General features: G+C 44.8%; 1 protein-coding gene across 5 annotated transcripts in view; it reads left to right on the top strand.

The window, feature by feature from the left end:
• Positions 1–12,354, top strand: part of GLYR1 (glyoxylate reductase 1 homolog) — a 36,429-nt gene that overhangs the window by 8,384 nt on the left and 15,691 nt on the right. For 3 of the 5 annotated variants that reach the window (XM_012743695.3, XM_012743697.3, XM_012743698.3), the window contains exons 4-7: positions 3,950–4,088; positions 4,636–4,878; positions 10,675–10,761; positions 11,579–11,635. In XM_012743695.3, coding sequence (XP_012599149.1) covers positions 3,950–4,088; positions 4,636–4,878; positions 10,675–10,761; positions 11,579–11,635 — 526 coding nt within the window. The remainder of the gene's footprint in view (positions 1–3,949; positions 4,089–4,635; positions 4,879–10,674; positions 10,762–11,578; positions 11,636–12,354) is intronic. The other 2 variants (XM_075995059.1, XM_075995058.1) reach the window with 1 other exon arrangement.

Raw genomic sequence — 12,354 nt, 5'->3', positions numbered from 1 at the left:
AGAAATTGTTTACTAAGCACTCCTCACCAAATAGAGATAGAGAAGCAAACCCACATCTTCTGACCCTTTGTTCCAACTTTGGACTCTGCTTCTGTGTGTTCTCAGTCTCTCTCTCTCCTCCCCCGCCCCTCTTTCCCTCTCCCTCTCCCCACTTTTTCTCCCTCTTTCCCCCTCCTTCAAAGCCTCAGCCCAGATCACTGTGTGCAAAAGGCTAAGACACCTGTGTGAGGATATTTTGAGGTTATTCATAGATGGACATCTTTAATATGATATCTACATGTTTGATTTTCATTTAAGGGGAAAGCAGATTAGAAGTGTGAAAGTTTTTGAAAATACAGGGTTTTTAATTCATTTAGAGTGGAGTAATCTGAGAGTGGCTTAGTGGTAGTTCTGTGTTTGCAAATGAAGAGACTTTGTAGAAAGTGTATCTAGACACCTGGGTAAGTTTGCTGCTCTTGGCTGTTTTATAGGTGCAGTTACATCAGCAGCCAGGCAGGAGCTGCCCACCAGAGCAAACCTGCAAACCAGGAAGTCATGGGGGGAACCCTCTGGCAGTTGGAATAGTCCATGTTCTATGGCAGAAGCCTTCAGTATTGCCTTGTTGGGGTTTTTTTAGTTTTTTTAAGATAATACAGGTTCGTTGTTTCTCTCCCACCCCCCACCAAAAAATTAAGCTCTAATCAGTGAAATTTTATTCATCTGCTTCCCTTAGTCACTCAGTGAGACTAGTTTCTTACAGTGTGTCCTTTCAGAGGTGGCAGTGCATAGTCAGGAAGTTACATACTTCCTTTTTCTTGTCCTTGCACGAGTGCTAGCACCCTGCACACTCTGCTCTTCCTCTTGGTTTCCACTCAGCCAAAAATATCTTATGGGACCATTTCCTTTGTGATGACCTGGGTGATTGCCACTTAGCTTGTTTTCATGCATTTACTACCATAAACAATGTGTAATTAACTACCCTGTACATAAAAGCAAAGCCTTGTACTTTAAACACAACTTGAGTAAGTTTGGTTTCTCTGACTTCCCAGGCCACAGCAAATTGGGCTGAAAAGGTACAGCTTTCTCTGGGCCTTGGGAGGGTGGTATGCGGAAAGCCACAAGTTACAGCTTATATCAAGGAAAGAAGCAGAACGGTCACTATAAAAACCAACAATAACAACAACCCCAAAACAAACACCAAGGCCTTACAAAACAGAGCATTCTTTTAACCCACTTGTCAGCAGTCCAACCCCCTGAACTTGCCTGGAAGGCGTCTTTTACCCAGTGATTATTTATTGAGCACCAGTTGCATGCCTGGCCTGGCTGGTGTGTCTCAGCATTATTGCAGCTCCAGCTGAAAAGCATACCCTCTTTAAGAAGACAGAGGGGAGGCCGGGCGTGGTGGCTCACGCCTGTAATCCTAGCACTCTGGGAGGCTGAGGCGGGCAGATTGCTCGAGGTCAGGAGTTCGAAACCAGCCTGAGCAAGAGCGAGACCCCATCTCTACTATAAATAGAAAGAAATTAATTGGCCAACTAATATATATAGAAAAAATTAGTCGAGCACGGTGCATGCCTGTAGTCCCAGCTACTTGGGAGGCTGAGGCAGCAGGATTGCTTGAGCCCAGGAGTTTGAGGTTGCTGTGAGCTAGGCTTATGCCACGGCACTCACTCTAGTCTGGGCAACAAAGCGAGACTCTGTCTCACAAAAAAAAAAAAAAGAAGACGGAGGGTTTTGCAATATAGCCTTTTGGAGAAAACAGTTTATTCAGATGGCCAAAGTGATTTAAGTTTGGTTTGCTTTCAAGATGTAATCCTCCTCAGGCTCTGGCGAGCTGTTTTTTTATTGACTGTTTTTCTGATGTATCAGAATGCTTCTCTACCAATAAGTTTATTTCTTTAAATAGATTAACATTTCTTGCATTTACCATCTTAAAGTCCTATTTATACTGACAGTTCGCTTACAGACCATTTTAACATTTCAAAATTTCATTTTAGTATCCCAAATGCCTGTCTTTAGGGTGAGTGGAGTTTTGACTGTATTGTTCCTTCTGGCGAAAATCAGCAATCCATTTAAAATGCTTCAACCAAAAAAGTCAGTGTTGATTTCTTGGGGCTTCTACCACAGATATCCTCGCATTTCCATTCACTCTGAATCAGGGTTAATGTGAGGCTAGGGGTGGGAGGCAGGCATGGCCACAGCAGGATGGGGGGATGGGATTAGTGATTAGTGGAGTTAGTTGTCCCATCTCAAAGGGCTCTGTAAAAACCTCCCCATTGGTCTTATACTGTGAACTTATGTGAGTCTCAGCTTCTGACCTGAAGATGCTAGAAGGAAGAGGCCAGTCCTAAGTGTCATTTATCTTTAAGCTTCATCCTCGACACTGGCTGTGGTCTCATAGCCACCAGTTACACGGCACTTCACCAGCTTAGCGGGCGGGCTGGCTTTGCCTCTGATTGCTCTGGTCTGTCCTTAGAGTCCCTGTAAATGTGAGGAGGGACAGGGGAATCAGTTCACTGATACACTTGCCAGACACATGGGGTTGAAATTTCATACTACTTTTCTTCCCTATAGATGGACTCATTGGCTCTCTCATGTTGAATTTCTAACTTTTAAGATGAGTTGGTCTCTGGAAAGCTATCTGTTTAACTCCTCTGGTTGAAGCTCTGTGCCAGAGACCAGCTCCTGTGCCCACCCCCTTCCTATTCATCATTGCCTTTAGCCATAGATGAACATGCCTGATCCTGGTTTGCTGCCTGGCATTTGTGGGGTGAGGGTCCCAGGGCCATCATGTTTGTTTAGACCATCATCATACTGCTAGCCCAACACTCAAAGTACAGGTAACTTGTAGTTTGGTAGCATTATTCTTATGTACAAAGGTTAGCACTTTGTCTTTTTATATAAGAAAGTATTCTCTGGCTTTCTCTAAAGGAAACAACCTTAAGTTAGTGAGATAGCTCGGTGTCTATATCCTTAACCTGACCCACTTTTTGTAAAGGTTATACTATGAAATCTGTGCGTATCACAGGGTAAAACATGTATATTAACTGATAACTTGCCAAGCCTATAAAATTCTCTTTTATACTTGGATTCTGTAAGCTGAATGTCATTTAAGAAAGCCACAGAAAGCTGGCTGCATCAGATTCATTTAGGATAGTGTGATGGGCTAGATAGTCCAAAATTGACAACTGACTGCTTTGTCATTTTCATGTGTTATACATTGATGATGTAGAAGTTAAAAATTAAATATCAGAGGAGTATATTCTTCTGCCTTTAATCTCAAGAAGAATCTTGTTTTTAAAGGCTTCTTTCTGTGACTGCTGCCCTCATTCCAAACCCATGTTTTGTGTGGTTTGGTAGCCATGGTTACCATCATTTATGAACAAATATAGGCTCAGTAGCTGCAAATATCTATAAGAGCAGCAAATTTTAGAAGGTGTTGCATTTCTTTAGTCCGGGTAACATCCCTCTTGGTTGATTGACAGATCATAAATCTAATTCAGATTGTCAACAGGCTGCAGGTGTTTGCTTGCACAGTAATGCTGCTGTCATTTATAATGCTTCCAGGTGCCCTGGTTCCCAGGGATCCACGTGTGGCCATTTGTGCCATGTGGTCAGAATGGGAGCGTCTGTCCAGATTTCTTTTACCCTCAGCATGTGGCAGGGTGCATGTGCTTGGACACTGGAGGCTGGTGAGCCAGAGTGGAAATAAATAGTCTACAACACAGTGATTTCACTTGAGGAATGTTCTGATTTGTGGAGGTTGTTGTTCTGCCTGACTTGTTTCAAGAAAATATTCTTTAGGCTCAAGAGTTTTGGGTGGTTGCTAGCATGCTTTGAAAAAATGTCAGGCCTGTTGCAAAGTCCAGTTAAACCAAATTGATATTTGCATTCTACTCTGATGAGGTCTTTGATACTTTGTGGCACATGGGAAATGGATCATACCCTTTCTGTGTGTGTTTTCTGCTAGTGCCTGGATCAAAGTGGAACAGCTAAAGCCATATCATGCTCACAAAGAAGAAATGATAAAGATTAACAAAGGTAAACGATTCCAGCAAGCTGTGGATGCCGTGGAAGAGTTCCTCAGGAGAGCCAAAGGGAAAGACCAGGTAAGAGACTGCAGTTTCAATTTGTGCTGACACTAAACCTGTTATTTTTTGCATAGTAACTAACAGATTAAATGTCACCCAAACCCAAAACTCTATTCTTACGAAATGCCAATGGAGAGAGCTACTTCAATTCTAAGGTATCAGTGTTTTGCTAATCACCTTGAAGCTCCGTGCATGCGGCTAACCTTTCTGGAATAGGTTGTTGCTTTTAGGAAGGTTGCTTGGACTCGGGAGAAGTATCTCTGCTTTTGAGTACAGCACAGGCCGATTCTCCCTAAGCACAGAGATTAGGAGCACCGCCTCTGGGACATAGACACTGCCTGGGTTTAAATCCCATTTCCTAGCTTGGGGACCCTGGACAAGTACTTTTTTTTTTTAATCTGCTTCCCCAAATGTCAGTAGGGACGACGGCAGAACCTATTTCATAGGGTTATTGTGAGGATAATACTCACAGAGTACCTGTGGCAGTGTGCAGGGCACATACATGGTGGTGTGCTGGCAGCAGCAGCTGTTGTGGTGGTTATCATTATTATTATTAAACTTTCAGACATCATCCCACAATTCTGCTGATGACAAGAATCGGCGTAATTCCAGTGAGGAGAGAAGTAGGCCAAACTCAGGTGATGAGAAGCGCAAGCTTAGCCTGTCTGAAGGGAAGGTGAAGAAGAACGTGGGAGAAGGAAAGAAGAGGGTGTCTTCAGGCTCTTCAGAGAGAGGCTCCAAATCCCCTCTGAAAAGAGCCCAAGAGCAGAGTCCCCGGAAGCGGGGTCGGCCCCCAAAGGATGAGAAGGTTTGTTTTATCTCTGCAGCTTCCGGGATTAGTGACTCCCTTTTGTATAAGATAGAGTTGAGCTCTGCAGTATGCTTCCGCCTGTGGAGTAGGAGTAGAGTCCTGTGCCAAGTGCTGTCTTAAAGAATCCTGCAGACCAGGTGAGAGACGCGCCCTAGGTGCACGGGTGTGATGTGGGAGTGTGAGGCAGGGGAGTGGTCTGCCTGAGCCAGCGTGCAGCGGCTGGCCTGGAAAGGGCTTAGCCAAAGAGAAGGGAAGGCGTTCCGGAGATGGAGGGCAGAGCTCACATGAGGCTTGGTGTCAGCATAGATGTTCTCAGTACAGATCAAGGACAGTGAAGAGAACAGAGAGAGAAAGGCAGCTCGTGCCTGGATTGTGGAGGGCCTTGAGGTCTTCTTCAGCAGTGTGGTACCATCTAGGAGTCTGGGGGTTCGAGATGGGTGTCAGGGTGGCATTGTGCTCCAGTCTGCCTCAGTTGTCGTGGAGTGCATAGGAGAGAGGAAAGCCAGGTCCGTTCATAAGGATGATAATGAATATCGAAAGGAAATACGTGAGAGGATCTTCAAAGGAAGAGTTCTGAGGGTTTGCAACTGATTATGTAGAGAATGAACGAGAATAAGGAAAAGATGATTTCAAACTTTATTCTGGAAAAACAGTGGTCACATTCTTAAAAGTAGAGGAGTAGGGAAGTGGAGCTGGCTAATGGGGAGCAATGCCTGCTTCTGCTTTTGAGTCTGAAGCTCTTGAGGCAAGGCCCAGACAGACCTCAAGACTGGAGATGGAGCTTTGGGGGCAAGTATGTAGAAAGGGTGCCTGAATCCATGAGACAAGGTGGGATTTATCTCAGGAAAGGGAGGAGGGAAAAGAGTGAGGAGCGGAAGCCTGCAGTGCAGAGAACTACAGGTGGCATGGGAAGGAGTCAGGAGAGCTGGCGAGACGAAATAAAGTGGAAATGGTGCATCTCTTGACTCCTTGCTAACAAGATTTGAGACCAGTCTTAAGCCCATGGAGAGAATTTCAAGATGAGGGGCTGGTCTAGTTGGGAACACGGGAAGATTGTCAGTAGCAGGATAAAGGGAACATAAGGCAGACGGCTGGCGGAAACAGCTGGGTGACGAGCCCATGATGAAACACTAGACATCAGATCAGGGTTCAAAATGCAGATACCTGCAAGGCCAGGGAGGTAACGCAAGCAGGTGAGCTGATGGGATGTGAGAAGCAGCAGCTGAGGCGTGAGCTGCTGCAGCCTCACCTGCCTCCATGCTAAGAGCAGGAAGGCTGCCAAGTTGAGGGTCGGAGGGTCATGCTTTGTCTACAGGGTTCCAGCCAGTTGTTGCCAGATTGGTTTTTCTTAAGAGAAGCTAGAAATACAAACTTTTATGTGAAATTCCCAATTTTAAATGTTAGAAGCTAATTCAAGTTTTAAAAACACTTAATGGGTCCAAAGTAACTTCTCTGGGCTAGATTCATCCTGTGGGCTGCCAGCGTATGGCCTCTGGGTTAGAGGAGAAAGGTCCTCTCACTGTGCAGTGCCCTAAGACAAAGGGAGTAGATGAGAACAGTTGTGGTAGTGACTGACGTTCCTAGATGACCAGGAGCCCAGAGCAGAGGTGTCGAAAAACTGCTAGCTGAGTGCACAAAGAACTTTGTGATCCAATTCAATCCTCAAAAAAAATGTAATATGGGCTGGTCGCGGTGGCTCACGCTTGTAATCCTAGCACTCTGGGAGGCCGAGGCGGGCGGATTGCTCAAGGTCAGGAGTTCAAAACCAGCCTGAGCGAGACCCCGTCTCTACTATAAAAAATAGAAAGAAATTAATTGGCCAACTAATATATATATAAAAATTAGCCGGGCATGGTGGCACGTGCCTGTAGTCCCAGCTACTCGGGAGGCTGAGGCAGGAGGATCGCTTGAGCCCAGGAGTTTGAGGTTGCTGTGAGCTAGGCTGACACCACGGCACTCACTCTAGCCTGAGCAACAAAACAAGACTCTGTCTCAAAAAAAAAAAAAAAAAAAAAGTAATATGACCTTTGAATTTATTTCCTGGGATCCGAAGGGTATCTGGGCTGTCAGGTTTTATAGTATTTCCCAAATCCATATTGCCTGGTATCTGAAGCCATGCCTCTCCCCAGCTCCTGTGTCACCCTGGAGAGAAGCAACTTCTTTTTAAATAAAGGGAAGTACAAAGGAGGTTAGGATGAAGCCCTGAGTTTGAATTGCAATTATGTCACCTTGGCAGAGCACCTTGGCCTCAGTTTCCTAACCTGATCCTTAGGAATAATGACTAAACATGCCTCATAGAACCATTGTGAGAACTTTATCAGTGTCCTTAACATTTCTTTCACAAGCAATAGCCAGTTGTGCTGTAAGAGCCTAGAGGTTGGTTCAGTGCAGCCCCGGGGGCTGCTGCCTACGACTAGAGGCTCACAAGCTCCCAATAAAAAGCAGTTTGCACTTGAGTTTGAATTGTTGAATTTGAATTGTTGTTGAATTGGGGAGATAGTACACCTTGGAGATATTCTAAGTTGGTTCCAAACCACCACAATAAAGTAAATATTGCAATAAAGTAAGTCACACAAATTTTTTGGTTTCCCAGTACATATAAAAGTTGTATTTACACTATACTGTAGTCCTTTACGTGTGCAATAGCATGATGTCTAAAGAAAGTAGATACCTTCATTAAAAATGCTTTATTGCGAAACAGTGCTTACACAGAGACAAGGGCGCGTGCTGTTGGAAAAATGGCACCGATAGACTCACTCGACACAGGATTGCCACAGCAATCGCAGTGTCTATGAAGCACAGTAAAACAAGATACTCCTGTAATGTTTAGCCAGGTTTCGATCCAGGAGCTCTGCCTGCTACTGACCCTCGGAGGCGTCCCTTCTGAGTGGTCTTTGTGCTTAGCCTGGCCTATAGTGGTAGGATCTGTCAGCAGGAAAAGACAGACAGCTATTTCAGTTCAGCACCTCCATGAGCTTTGACATTTTGGTGCATCTTACAATCTGACACATCCTATAGTCTCCAAAGAGTGTGTGTGTTGCTGTAGTCATTGTCACCTGGCTGTTGAGCTCTCCTCAGAAACAGTGAGCAGCCGTATAGGCTGAGGACTGGGGAAAACCCCAGATGAGTGCCATCTGGGGTATGATCTCCTGTCACATGAGGATTAATGGGAAAGGCTGACCCCCATGGTGGAGGTGTCAGTTACACGCAGGCAGGCGAAGACTGGGTTCATGTCTGGACTTCCCTATGAGAGCTACATCCAGCTCCTTTACAAAGAGCAGCAATTTGAAACTGTGCAAGCTGTGTTCACCTTGCTGCTGTTCTGTCATTGTGGCCGTAGGCAAGTAATGGCCATTTAAATTTAAATACAGGTTAAAATTCATTTCTTGGACTCAGAAGTATGTGATGTAATTAAAGAAATTATTGGATAACCTCTACAAATAAAGATAGGGGAACTCTGAAAGAGAAAGTAAAAAAAAAAATTCGTCTCTCCATCACACGATCTTTGTTTCGGGTGCTCCATAGTGACTTGAGACTAGCAGCTACTGTGTCAGCACAGATGAAAAACACACCATTGTTGCAGAAAACTCTTTGGGGCAGCACTGCACTGGACATTTTTTTCTCCAAACCTCTGCATTCAGCAGATGTTTATTGAGCAGCTGCACCATAGGCCAAGTGTCTGGAGTCAAAGCAGTGTAAAGGTCAGATAAGGCCCCTCTCAGGTAGACACATACTCATTTTTTCTACGAATGCTGAACCCTGACTGCGTTTCAGGCATGGTTTCCAGTGTTGGGTACAGAGTGGGCAAAATTGGCAAAGTTCTCATTTTCCTAGAGCATACTTCTAACAGCACAGACCCTGAAGTCAAATTCCTTGAGTTTAAAATGTATCAGGCTGGGCGCAGTGTCTCATGCCTGTAATCCTAGCTCTCTGGTAGGCCAAGGCAGGCAATAAAGTAAGTTCAAGGTCAGGAGTTCGAAACCAGCCTGAGCAAGAGCGAGACCCCGTCTCTACTATAAATAGAAATTAATTGGCCAACTAATATATATATAGAAAAAATTAGCTGGGCATGGTGGCGCATGCCTGTAGTCCCAGCTACTTGGGAGGCTGAGGCAGGAGGATTGCTTGAGCCCAGGAGTTTGAGGTTGTTGTGAGCTAGGCTGACACCACGGCACTCACTCTAGCCTGGGCAACAAAGCGAGACTCTGTCTCAAAAAAAAAATGTATCTACCACACCAAGGACTAGCTCTATGACCTTAAGCAAAGCTACGTAAGCTCTCCATGCTTTGTTTTTTTTTCTCTTCTATAAATCATAGGTGATGATAGTTCTGTATTATTGGGTGGTGAGGATTATGTGAGAATGCACATAGAAAATAGCACTTTCAGTAGTGTCTGGCACATAGTAAGCCCTGTAAAAGCATTTGCTATCATTGTAATCAACATGAGCATCACGTTCTACTGATGATACTGATGATGAAGATAGAGGTCAGGTAAAGCCACTCTGGTAAGGTGACATTGCAACAGAGATCTCAAGCCTGTGAGCCAAGGAGATAACTTGGAATAATGTTCCTGGCAGTGCAAAGGCATTGTGGCAGGTGCATGCTTGGTGTGTCTGGGCACAGGGTGGAGGGCCAACAGGGTGCTAGTGAGTAGGAGAGAGGGGCCAGGAAGAAACAGGGCGTGAGATTGGAGCCTCATGTTGGATGGGGGTTACAGAACATGTAGGACCCTCCCCTCTCTACAGACCATGATAATAAAGCCGTTAGCTCTACTGCCTGAGTCTGGAAGCTGGTTTTCTGCAGAGGAGTGACATGGTCTGACTTGAAGTTTTAGAAGATCACTCTGTGTGCTGTGTAAAGCCTAGACTGTGGGTGGAAGCAGGGAGGTTTATTTTTGCAACTGTCCAAGTGACAGGTGATAGTGGCCTGGGGTTCGGTATTAGTATCGGGGGTGTTGAGAAGGTATTGGCTAGATCCCCAGTGGTAAAGCCACAGTCTTTGCCCTTGGATTGGGGAAGGGATGTCAGAAAAGACTAAAGATCTCGACCTGGTAGAATGGAGTGGCTATTTTCTATGATTGGAAAACTTCGGGAGGAACAGCTTGGGCAGGGGCGTATCAGGAGGGCCTCTGTGGCTGGGAGGGCGTGGGAAAGGGGAGTAGTACAAGGTAACATCAGAACGGTAGAGGGACCAGACCGGTTTTAAAGCTGGAAAGGTGACCCTTTGCCCAGGAAGCGCGTGGGCCAGGCCGCTGGGGAGGAGTAGCTGCTCCTTCCACTAGGTCTTCTCCCTGCATCAGTCTCAGGAGAGCTCTAGGCTCTTGAGTTCCCACTGCCCGGGGGTCTAATTCTGGCTTCGTCACATAGTAGCTGTGAGATTTGGGCAGATCTCATCAGCATCATGTGGCTGATGAGATAGGGTGAAAAAATTCATTTTTTGAGATAGGGTGGTTTCCTTCTGAAGCCACTACTGTTTTCTTAATGTTCATTATTCGCCATAAGGAATTTTCTTGGCGACTTGGCTAACAGCACTACAGACTGTAGTTGGGCTTTCTAATTATCTCCATCCTTGTGAAATTTAGACATAAGAACACGTTTTGTTATTTCAAGAATGCAGAAGAAATACTCACTTCGTGTTGGTGGGAAGAACTTGTTCTCCTGAGGAGTAGTCACAGAACCTTTCCTGGGTGGCTGAACTTACAGGCAGACCGTGGGGCTTGCTAGGGCTTTGGTTCAGGGTTGAATGCGATGGAAAGGAAGCAAAGCATGTTGGTGCTCTGCCTCTCCCTCTGTAGGATCTCACCATCCCTGAGTCCAGTACCGTCAAGGGGATGATGGCTGGACCGATGGCGGCGTTTAAATGGCAGCCGACTGCCAGTGAGGTAGGAGCTTTCCTGTGGGTTCCTGGTGTTACTGTTGTGATTCTCTTTTCCTTTTTTCCCCCTTTTCTTATATATGAGGCTTTTTTTAAATTGCAAAACAGAACAAAAGTCCATGAGATAAAAAGTAAAAATCTTCACCCTTTGTGGTGAGCACTGTTAAGTTTGAGATAACTGATTCCAGACCTTTGGTTATACCCACTCAGCATTCATGTATGTGATTATATACCTATGTATGAGTCATTTTGGTTGTTGGGGATAGGGTTGCTTTTCACAAAAATGGGATTATTCCACAAATTATTTTTACTTACTATTTTATAAACACCCTCTCATCCATAAATACAACTTTGATGTTTAGTTATGTTATTCTTGGTGTGGCTGCACCTGTTGCTGGACATAATTGTGAAAAGCCCTTGCTGCTCTATTTCTCTGCTAATATTGATCACTGGTAAGGCAAGACCCTCAAGGGTCTGGTACTAGATACAAGTAGGCCAAAAACCTAAAATGGAAAGTGTCCTGCAAATTGATGTGGCTTAATCTTGCTAAGTTATCTGAAATGCCTGGCGAAATACTAGTATGCTTTTGAACATTTTTCCCACAGTATTATTGGAATAGTTTGCATACCAACCTGGCAGAAGCATCCATTCTTTTCCACTTTGAAGGCAGTCCAAAAATGGGAAAAGAGTTTCTAGACAGCTAAAAAAAAAAAAAAGATCAAAACCCAGAGATGTTTTAGCCAGAGGAGAATCCAGTTACAGGCAGAAGGAAGTGGCCTTTGGTGGAAGATAATTTGTTTGATTTAATTGTTTTCTGGTTTCAGCCTGTTAAAGATGCAGATCCTCATTTCCATCATTTCCTGCTGAGTCAAACAGAGAAGGTAAGTTGCTCTTTGAGGCTTGTAGTCCTTGATCAGGGCTGGCCTGAGGGGATAATGCCCTCCACTGAGACCCCTCCCTGCTAGTGGGAAAAGTTAGGCTCTGCCTATACCCTGCCCAGAGCAGCTAGACAAAAAGTCACAGAATAGGCCCACTAGTGAATCAGGCAATTATTTTTCTTTCTTACGCTACAGGATAAGTAGTCAAAATCAGGCATTTTTGAGACTAAAAATATACCCCCATAAAACTTTTAAAACTGAGCTAGCTATGTGATTGCAACATTTGCGGTTACCTGTAGAGTCTAGGGCAGAAATGAAACATCATAAACTTTGGCCCCCATGAAGTAGCCCATATTACTTCCTGGCCACATCATGAGGGTCACTGGTTAAGACAGTCTTCAAGTCCTACGGATGCAGAGGGAAATTTTCCTGAAGTCTACAGTGTCGTGGGCTAGGCTGAGCCCTGCTAGTATCTGATGATAGTTTGTGGCTTTGAAATTGAACAGATCTGGGTTCCAAGCTCTGTAACTCTGGGTATGTAACTTAACGCCTCTGATTGTGTCAACGTCACGGTCAGCAAAAGAACTTTGTAGAGTTGCATGGAGAATTGAATGAGGTAATAAGCTTTGTAGTGTATCATCTGGAGTTCAGTAAAAGTATACAACAAATAAATATTCAGTGTTAACTTCTGACTTTAGGCCTAACCCTTTAGAGGAATTATA

Source organism: Microcebus murinus, chromosome 19 (assembly GCF_040939455.1).
Source record: "Microcebus murinus isolate Inina chromosome 19, M.murinus_Inina_mat1.0, whole genome shotgun sequence".
Classification (NCBI taxonomy): Eukaryota; Metazoa; Chordata; class Mammalia; order Primates; family Cheirogaleidae; genus Microcebus; species Microcebus murinus.
The sequence above is the reverse complement of the archived record's forward strand: the minus strand, read 5'-3'. Positions and strand labels throughout refer to the sequence as shown.